Genomic DNA, 12,609 nt, shown 5'->3' with positions numbered 1-12,609 from the left:
ATCTGTTAGAATGAAAGTACAGCACACTGAGCTGTAAAACAATGGCTCTGACATTTATGGAGTCTCACTCTATGCTTCGGTTTACAAAGCTTAATTGAAACGGATTCTTCTACACAATGTCAGTGTGCATGAGGACCTTTCTTGTAAATTCATAGAATTCATTTTCCTGCAACCACTCTTCTGTCACTTTGTTTTGTAAAACCCAGAGTAACGTTTAAAGGTAGCAAGTTCGTTGAGAGAAAAGTGGGTAATAACTCAGGTTATAGCAGCAAAAAGTGCTATCCAAGCCACCAATAGGAATGAAAGGGATGTATTTAGTTTGCTCCAATGAATGTATTAATCATGACTGTTATTCAGAGTTTTTAAGAGTTTTATGGAGAGGGTTTTTCTGTTAACTGCACTAGGTGGAAATGTGAACCTCTCTTGGTTTAGTGTGTTGCAGTGTAGGAACTGTGAAACTCTCATGTCCTGCTTCAGTGATCACCATGGTTTCAACATGGAAACTATACCAAAATTTTAAATCTGTATGCTGTGAGAGATTTCCTAACAACTATAATATTTTACATTTTAAGTCATTTCATGACTTAGCAGCCATTTACAGAATATAATTATGTGCAGTATGTTACTGAGAAAATGCAGGAAAGCATTATAAGCAGAGTCATAAGCAGACTCAAAAGCAGAGTCTGAGGTTGCTTTGATACCAGACTCATACACTGTAAATGTAACAGTTTGTTACCAACAGTACCTTGTTTTCTCAAAGATTCAGCTTTCTTTATTACAAACAAAAAGCTGCATCATCTGTCCCACAACTCCATTTGTGTAATGATGCTTTTATATTCTGTTATCACATATATTAAATTCCTTCTTTTTTTGAGAATCAAAGCCATCATATTTCCTGTTCCCTAACCTGATATAATTATTTGTGTACTGTGAATTTTTCGATCGTTTATAACAATGTGGATGTGGTTTTGTTCACTCTTTGCTGCTGTTCATTGAAAGTTACAGAAAATGTGTTTATACACAGTTTTCTGTTAATGTTACACCACACCATTTCAATTGGGTTGAGGTCTGTCCTTTGACTAGGTCAACTTGCTTTTATGTGAACCAATTCTGCTATATTTGATGCTGCTCTTGGTAACATTGTACTGTTGACAATCGTTTCACCAAAGGTTTGGCTGTCTGACAAATGGTCTCATATTTAACTGAGAGCAAAACACCACCGCTTTACTACTCTGCTTGAGAATTGGTATGAGGTGCTGGATTTTTTATGCTGTTTGGTTTGTGTAATGTGGCAAAAAAGATATTCATCTATATTTCTTGCTGGTTGTAAAGATGAGGCTTTGTAAACTTAAACAAAGCTGCCATATTTTTATATATATATATATAAAATTTGTCCTCACTCACTAAACCATGCATATTTAATCTAACTCTACTTTCAAACTGTCATGAACTTTAAGATTTAACATGCAAATTGAGGGCTGCAGAGTCTGCAATGAAGCTCTTGGACTTTGCAGTTTCTCAGAGTGATCTGACATTAGGGCAAATTAGTCAGAGTACTCCGTGGAAGATTGACAAATGTCTGATTTGTTTTCCATTTATATTAATCTTTTCCACTGTGAACTGATTTACTTTAAATTGCCTGGGGATGACTTTGAGGTGCCATGCAAAAGTAAGTCTTCTTCAACTCTTTTAGATTTCTTCAGGTAAAAACCTATGAAGTTTTATTAGATTTTATTTAGACTTTTTGGAATAAACCAAAATACTTTATAAAAGTAAAGCAGGGTTTTTGATACAAAATATTCTTAAACTTCTCAAAGAGCTCTGGCAAATCCGTCATTTAAAATCATCTTATTTGTGCAGCATGAAAGGAGATTAATGTTTTGTCATTAAGTGAATCTTACCAAGCTGGTGGTGTAACCAATAACCTTGTTGATCAACCTTTTCTCTGATTAAGTTTAACAAGTCTCACATTTATTTTACAAGTTTTATTGTCAACATCATTTTGAAAAGCATATCATAAAACAAAGACAGTAAATAGCAAGTACCCATGGACATATTAAATGCTTTCTAATATAAGACAATAAGTTTCCTGTGGAGCTAATACAAGTTATATGATTAACCAACCAATTCAGAGCTTACTACCATAAATTGCTTATTAATCGCAAATTACACACATACAAAACACTGTGAACTCATTATTATTCAGGAGAAAACTGTCAAACATTTTTGCACAGCTTCAGGTTGTCCTGTGTGTTTCACATTGAATTCTAGTTTGTAACCCTTGCAATGTGTTTAGCACTCACTATAATGAGCTCAGTTCATTCTAAGTTGGAACACAAGGCCTTTTCTGACATGGGTCAACAGGAAGCTATTTATCATGTTTTCAAAGGGAGTGTTTGTTTGAAGAGCTGCTGAGAAGATAAGAATGATTGATATTATTTGGATGCTCTTGACTTGGACACCCCTAAACTCCATCAACATGGTTTTCAAGCATCTTTAAAGATACATGAAGCAGAGTTTTGAAACTCATTGTGGTTCTGGGCAAACTGAGAGAAATATGCTTTCAAACTGTCATCTAAAATGTTGTCAAATTTTAAAATTTTCCTTTCCTTTAAAATTTCCTTTAGTGACGCTTTCCGAAGCATTTTTGCAGTGTTTTTTAAACATAAAAAAATCTGCCATCACAGACCATTATTTGTAACTACACTACATATGACGAGTGTATTGTGGATTAAGGCCGAACACCAGAGAAGCACTTTCTGAGTTCTCAACAGGGCAAAAAAAAAAAAAAAATGCTCCTCTTTGTGGTTTCTTATTTGTTTCTGATGTGTCTATGTGATATTTCCTGACCTTTATGTTGTTTCCTCAAACATGCAATATGTTATTCTTGAAACATATTAATGTGTAGATTTATTACACTCAGCACTGTCGGGGTCCTCTGAGTAATTTCTTTCATCTCTGCTTCATCCACTCTTTATTAGTCTTTTATGTAAGCTATAAATGATCCATTAAGACAAATCACAGCACCATTGATGCATCCCTTTGCCCTTCTTAGAACAAATAAAACCAGATAAATATACCACCTAAAAGTCTAGCTTTTTACATAAATAGAAAAATTACGTCGGTTTTGGTTAACACTAATCAGAATTGTTCCCTCTCTGCTTTGGATTTGGTCTTTACTTTCTGATACCCTTTAAAATAACCATTGTTTTTAGATAGTGGAAGGTAGCAATAATAGAAATAGTGATTTTTGCTTATTTTTTACATTCATTTGTCTGCATTCTGAACAGCTTGATGAGAAATTTTGTTAAATTTTCAACCTCTGGATTAGTTGAACAGAAACTCTTTTTATGCCTGAAAATCATTCAACAAAAAATGCTCGTACTTTAATCTGCATATGAAATAAATGTGGATAGAAATAAAAATTGGGAAATGTACTCATCTAAACCTTGGTTATCAAATTACACATTTCAACACAGCATGCTACATTTGATGTTGGCATTTGTAGTCCTTTCAAGATTAAAACATCTAAAATTCTCAAGAAAAAAAGACCCACAGAGCTTTCCTAATGTATTCACCTCTTTCCAATTACAAAAAAAACATCAAAACATGGGATGGTACCTAGTATAAAAATAGGCAAGTTATGATGTCAGTCCACGTCATTCGACTTGGTAAAAGTGGGTCTTGCACCTGAAACATGGGTCCTGTGTGTGGACCTGTTGTGAATAGATCAGTATTCCCAAAGACAAGATGCATCAACAGATGCACCGTCACACATGAGCGTGCCTCCCTGGTCCCCACGGAGGTACTTGCCATTGGATCCCTTGATGGCAACTCGTCCGTGTTCTGGAAACTCAAGAAAAAAGTCCTCCGCCTTTTCTCCATCTGAACAGACGAGGCCACTGCTTGAGACAAACCAGAACTTTCCATTCACGCCTGTGTGAAGAATAACAAAAATTCTGTCATTTTATTAAAAAACAAAAAACAGCAGAAAACTGTTGGAGAAGAGGTGAGTCTTAGAGTCATCTGACCAAGTTTCAGTGAACTTATTAACTGCTTCACATTGGGTGGTGGCAAAATGTGTCTTTTTTTCCATATGACCACAAGGAGAATTAAGATTACTAATTAAGAGTACCTAGATGCTTTGATCATATTTTAAAATTACATTAAAATGGGGGGGGGGGATCATCAGTTGCATTTATTTTGTAGGACCAATAAATAATTGGATTGATTCGTAGTCACATTATATAATTTACTGTCTTGGCATCTTAAGCATAACATAGGGCAGATGTCCTCAAATCCAGGTCGTGAGGTCTTGTGTCCTACAACATTTAGATGTTTCCTTGATCCAACACACCTGACTCAAATGGCTGAATCACCTCAGTGCATTCATGTTTTCCAAAGTCCTACTAATGACCGCATTATGTGATTTATTTGAAACACAGGAGCAGCAATTCTCAGATGAAAGAGGCAAGAGGTACCCTTACAGCAAATACAGTACATCTTGCTTTTATAGGGCTCAACATGCTGAGCAGCAGACAAGAACTGTACATAAAGAGCATCTGTAAAAATTCCCCCATAGACCTGGTCATCAGTAACTCTGAACACTATGTAGATGCAAAAGGCTCCATACCAATGTTCTTATGGTATGGAGAATTAACATTGGAGCATGATATCTCCAATGTCATGCTCTTGTTGATGATGACTCGCCATCATCAACAAGATGAAAGATCAAGATATCTTTGCTCTCACTCAATTTTTAGAATTAGAAGTAGAAGAAGAAAGAGAAGAAGAATGATGTCTAAGTCTGAAAGGAAACTATGTTAAAAGTTTGGGGGAGTACAGTCAAGAATATTATGAGTTATTTGGAAGGATTGTCAGAATGTTTTTTGATTGACTAAAGAACATAATTTTGTTTGCAAAGTGTGTTGCTGGATAAGGTTTAGAACTTTTGGATTGATCTCCATTTGGACATAGCAAATGCATTCAAACATTGTGGTAGAAGAGCTATTATTTAATATTGTTTTATTCCTACAGAATCTGGGCACCATAGTATATCAACAATTCCTCAACAGAATGTATCCTAGACTTAAGTGTGAGAGAATTTCACAGACAACTGAAACTTGACCAAAACTGGGTCAAGCAGCAGGAAAATTATGCTAAGCACAGCAACAAATCTGTAACAGATGGATTGAAAATGCAAGGAGATTAATGACCCAATCAATATCCAGACCTCAGCCCAAATGAAAGGCTGTGGAGGGACTTTCAAAATGTTGAATAGAAGAAAATACAAACAAACCCCTACAAAATAAAGAAAAATAAAGAACAGTGGAAACAAATATTTTAATAATGTAATCTTCTGATTAACTCATAAGAAATATCATCAATTCATTGTCTAGTAATGTTAGTTATTCCATGCCATACATTGGTGTATTGACTTTTTCGCTGGCAAAAATAATCACTAGATGCACAGTGAAGTTTTTATTTTTCAATTTTGAGACTGTTGTTGCTTTGTACCAATGCTGTAAGAGTTTAAGAAGACAATTAGTGTGATATGAAAACACTGACTTTTAATGTGATAGGCGCCATTGTCGAATAGCAATGAGAAGATGTCGTAGACTGATCGATTGGCATCAAGAGTGTTAGAGTTTTTGTGGTGACACACAAAGCCGTTCTCTCCGTGAAGGATCAGCATTGGGCGGTTGATGAGTTTCATCAGAAGCAATTCATCATCACCTGTAATGAACGATATATTTTGTTCATCTGGTGCATCTCCGCTGCTTGTGGCGGGTATTTCAGACAAACATAATGTGAAAATTCAAATAAGTAGCCTAAAAGCACTTACCCACTGTATCGCTGACCGCTGAGAGCTGCCCATTTTTCTTTGTGCACACGTACTTTCCATTACTCGCCTTGAGTGCTACCCTGTGTCCTCGCCACTCAATGTCAAACATTGTGTTGACCTCTCTGGAAGGAAAAAAGATGGATATTTCGGTGGAACTGTACAAGTGAGATTGACAAAAAACATCTAAGTTAAAGGTTAAATTAAATCGCGTAATAGATAACCTAAGGAAAAAGTTAAGTATACCAAGAACTTTGTACAAATTGAGTTAGTATGTACTTGAGCTACAGGGGGTCACTGGTGCAGCACCATTCCAAAGTAGTTAAAAACTTATTATAAAGCTTCCTTTTCAATGGTTTAATATCTACTTACACCTCTGTGGCAGTGGACTGGATCTCTCCATGAGTCACTAGAGTCCAGTAGGACCCTCCATTGGTCCTGAACATTGGCTTTTTGCTCTCCTTATCTATCTCCATCTGGAAAGTCTCCATGTCCGTTTCCACATCCTGATTGGCTGAAATACTCACTCCTGGCAACACAGAAGACACCCATAATAATTTAACTTTTTTTCTAGGATAGGGTTTTTAACTACAGCATCATCCTGAATGTCTTTTTCATCTCATCCGAAATTCCAGTAAAGGTAAGTACAAATAGAAACCACATTCAAAACGCCAAGATTGTTTCATTACTTCAGTTCATGAAGATGTATTATTATGCTGACTCAGTAAATGTTTTGAGCAGAAGGGGCTCACATTTTCTATCTTCTTAAACATTTTAGTCATGGCAGCACAAATTAAATTATGATTACCCAAATTTTAGAATTTCTTTTAATTGGCCTTGCAAGACCTAGCAAACTACCAAATGTACCCCATATATACCTTCTGTGCCCTAATAAAACTTTCAATCAAATTTCAGTAAAATGTTTGAACTATTAAACAAGAAAGTGCATAAAGTATCACACGTATACAAGACAGTTCAAGTGCTTAGAAGGAAATATAAGTGACAGAATTGTGGCACAGTAGCCAAATGCTTTCACAAATTAGATTTTCTTGTGAGTCCAATTTTATTTAAAGATATTTTGAGAACTAATGCAATAATATAAGAACTGTTGCATTCAAAGTTCCTAATGTGGAGGTTATGAGGTAGCCTAAAAGGCTATTTGAACAGCATTTTAGTGGGATCCTTTTCATGAACAGGGACAGCAATTCAGGTCAGACATGATGTGAAGATATTTTGTTTTATTATATTCGGATCTTGTCCCCTTATAGGACCTTTGTGAATAACTTTTAGTGAAATTGTCAAATAATTTACAGTCTGGGATATGGATATGGATATATCCACTTGTCGAGTCCTTGCATCCTTCTTCTCCACTTTTTACCATCCATTTTTTTCTTTCATCAACAACTGGGAGATCCAGGTTTGCCTAGTTTACATGGACAGTATCCTTGAATTTCAGCAAAATTTAAATCCCTTTTTTTTTATGTATGTTGGCTTTCCTTAGAGGTCTGCATTTTCAGCAATCTATAATTAATTTTTTTGTGGAGTTTGGTGACATCTAGTGGCTCAAATTACTAAATTTGAGCCACGGAGCTCAAATTGCTATATTTGAGCTTCATCTTGAATAATTGGACATTACAGGCTCATTCTAGTATGAGGTAAGTAGCATAATTGTATACAGTGTAATATAGTGCTTAACATTATACAAAAGCATAAAGTGTTGCACACTATAAGTATGAAGCTCTCATGCCTGTGTGATGGAAGAGCTCATAAGTAATAATCTTGTTTGTGTTATAATAGAAAAGATAGATGACGTTAATTTTGGAAAGAAGATTTTTTGTGGCTTTGTTTTGATCTTTGGATGTTTTTACCTTTTATATACAACCATAGAAACATACTATTATAAGTGTCTTTTCTAATTTCAAATTGTAGATTCATTAGGAACAAATGACTTGTAACCAATTGCACGCCACCTTTGTCATGTTTTCTGAAGTGTAGCACATCAGCAAATTTTATGTTATCAACTCATGATCTGTTTTGTATGCGAAACCAATTATGCAAGAAAGATAAATCAAATTCACACATATCTTTCCATTCAGTTACTCCCCAATTTTTTTTACACACCAATGCTTCACTTGCAGTCAGCCTAGTGTTGCCTACCTAATCTACATGTATAAACTCTGGCTGCTGGGGTGTGTCAGGTCTTGTGAATGCACAGACACATAGCCTGTAATTGAACTGTGTCTGCTGTAGTATAAATTAGGTGCCACATAAATATCCTTCAACCTTTCTCTTAATCCCGTTAGAACACTAATCCCCTTCAGTCAACCCTCCACCCCTTCCTGTTCAGTCGCATGCTGTAATTCCCTGAGTGGCAAAATGCAAATCTGCACGGTAGGGCCCACTAAGCAGCTTTCAGTGCCTAGTTCCTTACAAAACACGACACTACCACAAGACCAAACACTTCAGTTCAAAACTGAGGTTTTTTGTTCTGTTTAATGAAGTTTGCTGAACTGTTACCTTGTTTTTTTTTGGCGAGCATTTTATTTATAGGCATAATAATGCCTCCATAAGAAGGTTAGTGTAGTCTATTCCTTTGGAGCACATGCATAGTTGGGCAACTTTACAAATCCAAACGTGAAGCTGTTTTTTATAACATTCGTAGAGGCTGATGCTTTCACTGAATCCCAAAGGCTCCAATTAAAGAAAATACAGTTGTTGCTTTTTTAAAAAAAACTTAAAATAATGAATAAATAAAATGATGCAGGCTTGAAACTCAAGCAATTGACATGGCATGTATATCTAGTGTGTATGTCACCATTTTTGAAATGCATTTGCATTCTTTAGATTAATTCTTTCAAGAAATTTACATTCAGTGCCTCCAGACGACATGTGTGAACTGAACTGAACTGATAGAAAGAAGCAAGTGACTACAAGGTTTAGAACCCATTGCTAGTAACTGACACCCCTGTTGCCTAGATCGGTCTTGGAGTCATTTGCACACCAGCTAATCTTCATGGGACACACAGTGAAAATGACAAAGCCCATTACCACAGTGACCTCCACAATATGGCCACCAACACTCTAGATCCAACATGTACAAAGTGCCATGTTAGCTTTCTGCTAGCAAATTAACCTGTTTTGATGTTTTGGTTGCTGCAATTACAAATATCAACTAACCATAATACTATACTGACTTGAACTTGTTTAATACATGGGTCAACAAAGTCTTTAAAAGCTAACATTCAGTTAACAGAAAATCAGAAAACCCAGAACATTGAGAACAGTTGATATAATTTCTCTTTCAGCCTAACCTTTATTTAGAATTTAAAGACTTCAAAACACAGTTAATAGATTTTTTTAATTGCAAAACAGCTGCTGGTATTAGACCAACGGTAGTATGCCATTTTGAAATAGTCATGATGATGATAATTATGATTACTATTAATTAAATTAGCTGCTAATGTTTACTCCAATTTTTTTTAAGTCGGCCTATTGTCAGGGTTATTCTTTCAATATTTTCTAGACTTGCCATCTAGAAAACATTTGAACACTTGAAAAGATTAATATTAAGTAGAATTAAAATTCTTGTGCTGCTGTTATTACATTAAGCTTAGTTATGATTGGGAAAAAAAGCAACTGCTTTAATCCAATCAAAAGAAGTTGATTACCTTGCTTGACTGAAACAAATCTTTTATTGGCAGCTTGGAAGACTACTTGTGGATGACTCTCTTCCAAATCAAAGAGCTCATCTTTTCCGGGTTTGGAGCATCGGCCAGAGCGCAGGGTTCCTGTGGGGCCCACTGGGGCCAGATATTTCCCATCGCAGTCCTTAAAGGCCAGCTTCCCAGACTTCAGCTCCAGCGTGAAGCTGGTTGTGTTGGAGTTCTCCTTCACTAGCTTGCCATCATTGCTGAGAAAGCGGCTGTCACAGGTCTTCAGACTGTACTTTCCATCCAGGTATACCAAGGTGACCAGAGAGTCCACTCCCCAGGGAATGTTGCTGTCTACTGAGATTTCGCCATCGGAAGCAGAAAGGTGGGCATAACGCTTTCGTGCCACACTGAGAAGGCTCGCCTGTGGGTGTAAAGCCAGATGAACAGCCCATAGCTCTTGTTCCCCAATGGCTTGGGCAAAGCAGGACAGATAGTCCGCTGAGCCTCCAAAGTAACGCTGATAAGGTTCTGATTGCAGTGCCCAACGACCATCAGACTGGGGCACTATAAGGAAACGACACTCAGGGTCTGGCTTCTCTGCCCCACATATGACCTTTCCAGCTTTATCAGAAGCAAGGTAGCGTCCTAAGTGGCTTCGGAGGAACACAACTTGCCCATCTTGCTCATCCTGTTCTAAAGTCCAGATTTGTTTCTTCTTCAGGCTGATGCCTGAGGCATTCACCTTGAAGCCGAAGGCCTCAGCGGTCAGGTAGCGGTTCTCGTAGTTAATCAAACCAAATTGCAGCTTTAGAGCCTTGTTAATCCCGTTGGTGGGCATGCTTGAACAAGCCACACGTTAAAACTGCAAGCACAGAGGTTTAAAACAAACAAGGGAACTGTTAACAAATGAAAGTAATCATGAGACTGAAAATCAAAATATTTGATTTCTTCCTTCTTCAGTTTTTCAGGGTGTGCAGTAACTCCACTTATCTCCTTTTGCCGACTTATTCAGAGTTTCTTCTCAGATCACTTTCTCTGCTTTTTCCTGAGAGCGTGCCCAGGTACTTGCTCTCAGTTCCTTAATGAGTTAGGATTAAAATCAGCAGGACACGGCACCTCAATCCAACAAGCTGCTGACGTCACATTCCAGTGCACCAACCAAAGACCTCCAGCCTCACTCTCCTTCGCTATGGAAACAGCACAGCTTCCTCTATCCCAACTTGTACATCTTTCTTCTTTTGTCACCTCTTTTGTTTTTCCTTCTACTCCTCCCCCTTCTTTTAGACATCTGACACACTCATTGTTCAGCTGGTATGCAGTTGAGTCTCACGCATAGTGAGGTCATCATCCTTGCGGCCAGGCTATCCAGAGCAAGGATAATCCTCACTTTGATCTGCTGGTGCACCACAGTCTTAATGGAGAATGTCTCCTAAATAAAGGAGCTGTTTCTTGGATGCTGCATGCTTTTCATCTTTCAAGAGATCTTAACATATATTTATGTTTCTATGAGGGAAATGCTAATGGTATAAACACTTTTAGTTCTACATCACTATGCTTTGATCTGTGGCTAAGGGCTGTTTAAGGGATAAAAACTGTATCCCTAATGTACCTCTTTCATATAGAACTGAAATTATTTGCACATGGATGACTGATTCAGACGTATCTAAAAGGTATATTAATGTTTCTATACCAGGATTTTCCATGTTACTAGTCCACAGGAACTCTCTGTAGGAGCGTGACATTTGCTTCAAGTTCTTGGGCATATTTAAATCAAAGGTGAAGTCTGTGAGCTTAGCCAAAGATTTGAATAGAACAAATTTGAATGGGCATTAATTTGCATTTTCTTCACTTTCATCTTCTTTGGTTCTCACTCTTCTTCTTTCTAATCTGTCTAGACCTTTGTGTTTTATTCTTGTAGTTGGGTAAGAAAGGAAGATGCAACTCTAAGGCCCCACTATGACCTTTGTCACACCACACGCCATGATCAAGCCTCGTAAGAGCATTACTGTCTTCTTTTACAGCTTCCTAAAGATGGTGAAGCTAAAGCCCAGGAGAAGTGTATACTGTAAATACAAGTTAGGCAAATGAGGCAGGATTCACCCTGCAAGAATTCTGGATTATCTAAATAGTTGTCTCAGATCCATTGCTGACACTTCAGTAATAGATTGTAGAAAATTGTATTATTGTTCAATAATTTAAGGAATGTGAATTTATATTGAAAGAGTCAGATAAAATTGAACAGCTTTCTCATTCTCAATAAAGAAACATAATGTTTGACCTATGTTTCGTGTTAAAATTCATACATTTACGGGAGGCCCCTGAAGGTTTAGGATCCCAAAATAAAGCTTAGTTCACTTGTCCCTTGGGTGATTCTAGTCACTTGGGTAGTTTGCTGAAAGTCATCCAGCTAAACTAGAGTAACAGAATAAGGTACACAGGCCACATTGCCTGCACACAATGTTTCCACTTGGCCCATCAATTTCCTATAGGACTGAGATTAGGGCTTTCTGATGGCCATTCTAAAACATTGACTCAGTTACACTTGAGCTATTTGTAGATAATTTGGGTCTATGCTCTTAGTGATTGTGCATTTGGAAGACATATTTTTGCATCAGCTTTAATTTTCTGGCTGATGTCTGAATGTTGCTTTAATAGTCTCACGTAGTAGGGTTTCCTCATGACGTCATCTTTTTTGAAGCTGTACTAGTCCCTCCTGTAACAAGATGTCTCCACTCTTACATTTTACAGTTGGACCGGTGCTCCTAGGCTTGCAAGCTTCCCCTTTTGCTCATCTAAAAGTGAAGCTCAATATAACTAAACACTTTGATATTAATGCCATAGGACATCTCTCATAAAATCAAGGTCTTTGTCTCTAAGTGCATTTGCAAGCTGTGTCTTGCTGTTTTATGTTGCTTTTGGAGTAATAGAGCTATAACGTCTTGCACACTGGAGAAGAAGCTTTAATCTCTTTACAGACCTTGTTTTCCTGTGGATAACAACACTCTCTTAGTTTCAGACAGAATCTTCACAAGGTCATTTGTTTTGTTAATGGTAGTTGATAAGTTCATTTTTCAACAGGTTCACTCTGGGATACAGATATTTACGACCCTTGTT

At 37.1% G+C, this 12,609-nt stretch overlaps 1 protein-coding gene across 1 annotated transcript; it reads right to left on the bottom strand.

Moving 5' to 3' along the window:
* Positions 1–1,847: 1,847 nt before the first annotated feature.
* fscn2a (fascin actin-bundling protein 2a, retinal) lies at positions 1,848–10,610 on the bottom strand. Its single transcript, XM_032586634.1, has 5 exons — positions 9,511–10,610; positions 6,215–6,371; positions 5,846–5,967; positions 5,569–5,736; positions 1,848–3,936 (listed from the first exon to the last, which is right to left on the bottom strand). Exons 1-5 carry the CDS (start codon positions 10,331–10,333, stop codon positions 3,731–3,733), a joined length of 1,476 nt encoding a protein of 491 aa, XP_032442525.1. The 5' UTR covers positions 10,334–10,610; the 3' UTR covers positions 1,848–3,730.
* Between the last annotated feature and the right edge of the window lie 1,999 nt (positions 10,611–12,609).

Source organism: Xiphophorus hellerii, chromosome 16, assembly GCF_003331165.1.
Source record: "Xiphophorus hellerii strain 12219 chromosome 16, Xiphophorus_hellerii-4.1, whole genome shotgun sequence".
In the NCBI taxonomy this organism is placed as follows: domain Eukaryota; kingdom Metazoa; phylum Chordata; class Actinopteri; order Cyprinodontiformes; family Poeciliidae; genus Xiphophorus; species Xiphophorus hellerii.
This window is presented reverse-complemented; position numbering and strand designations above follow the sequence as displayed.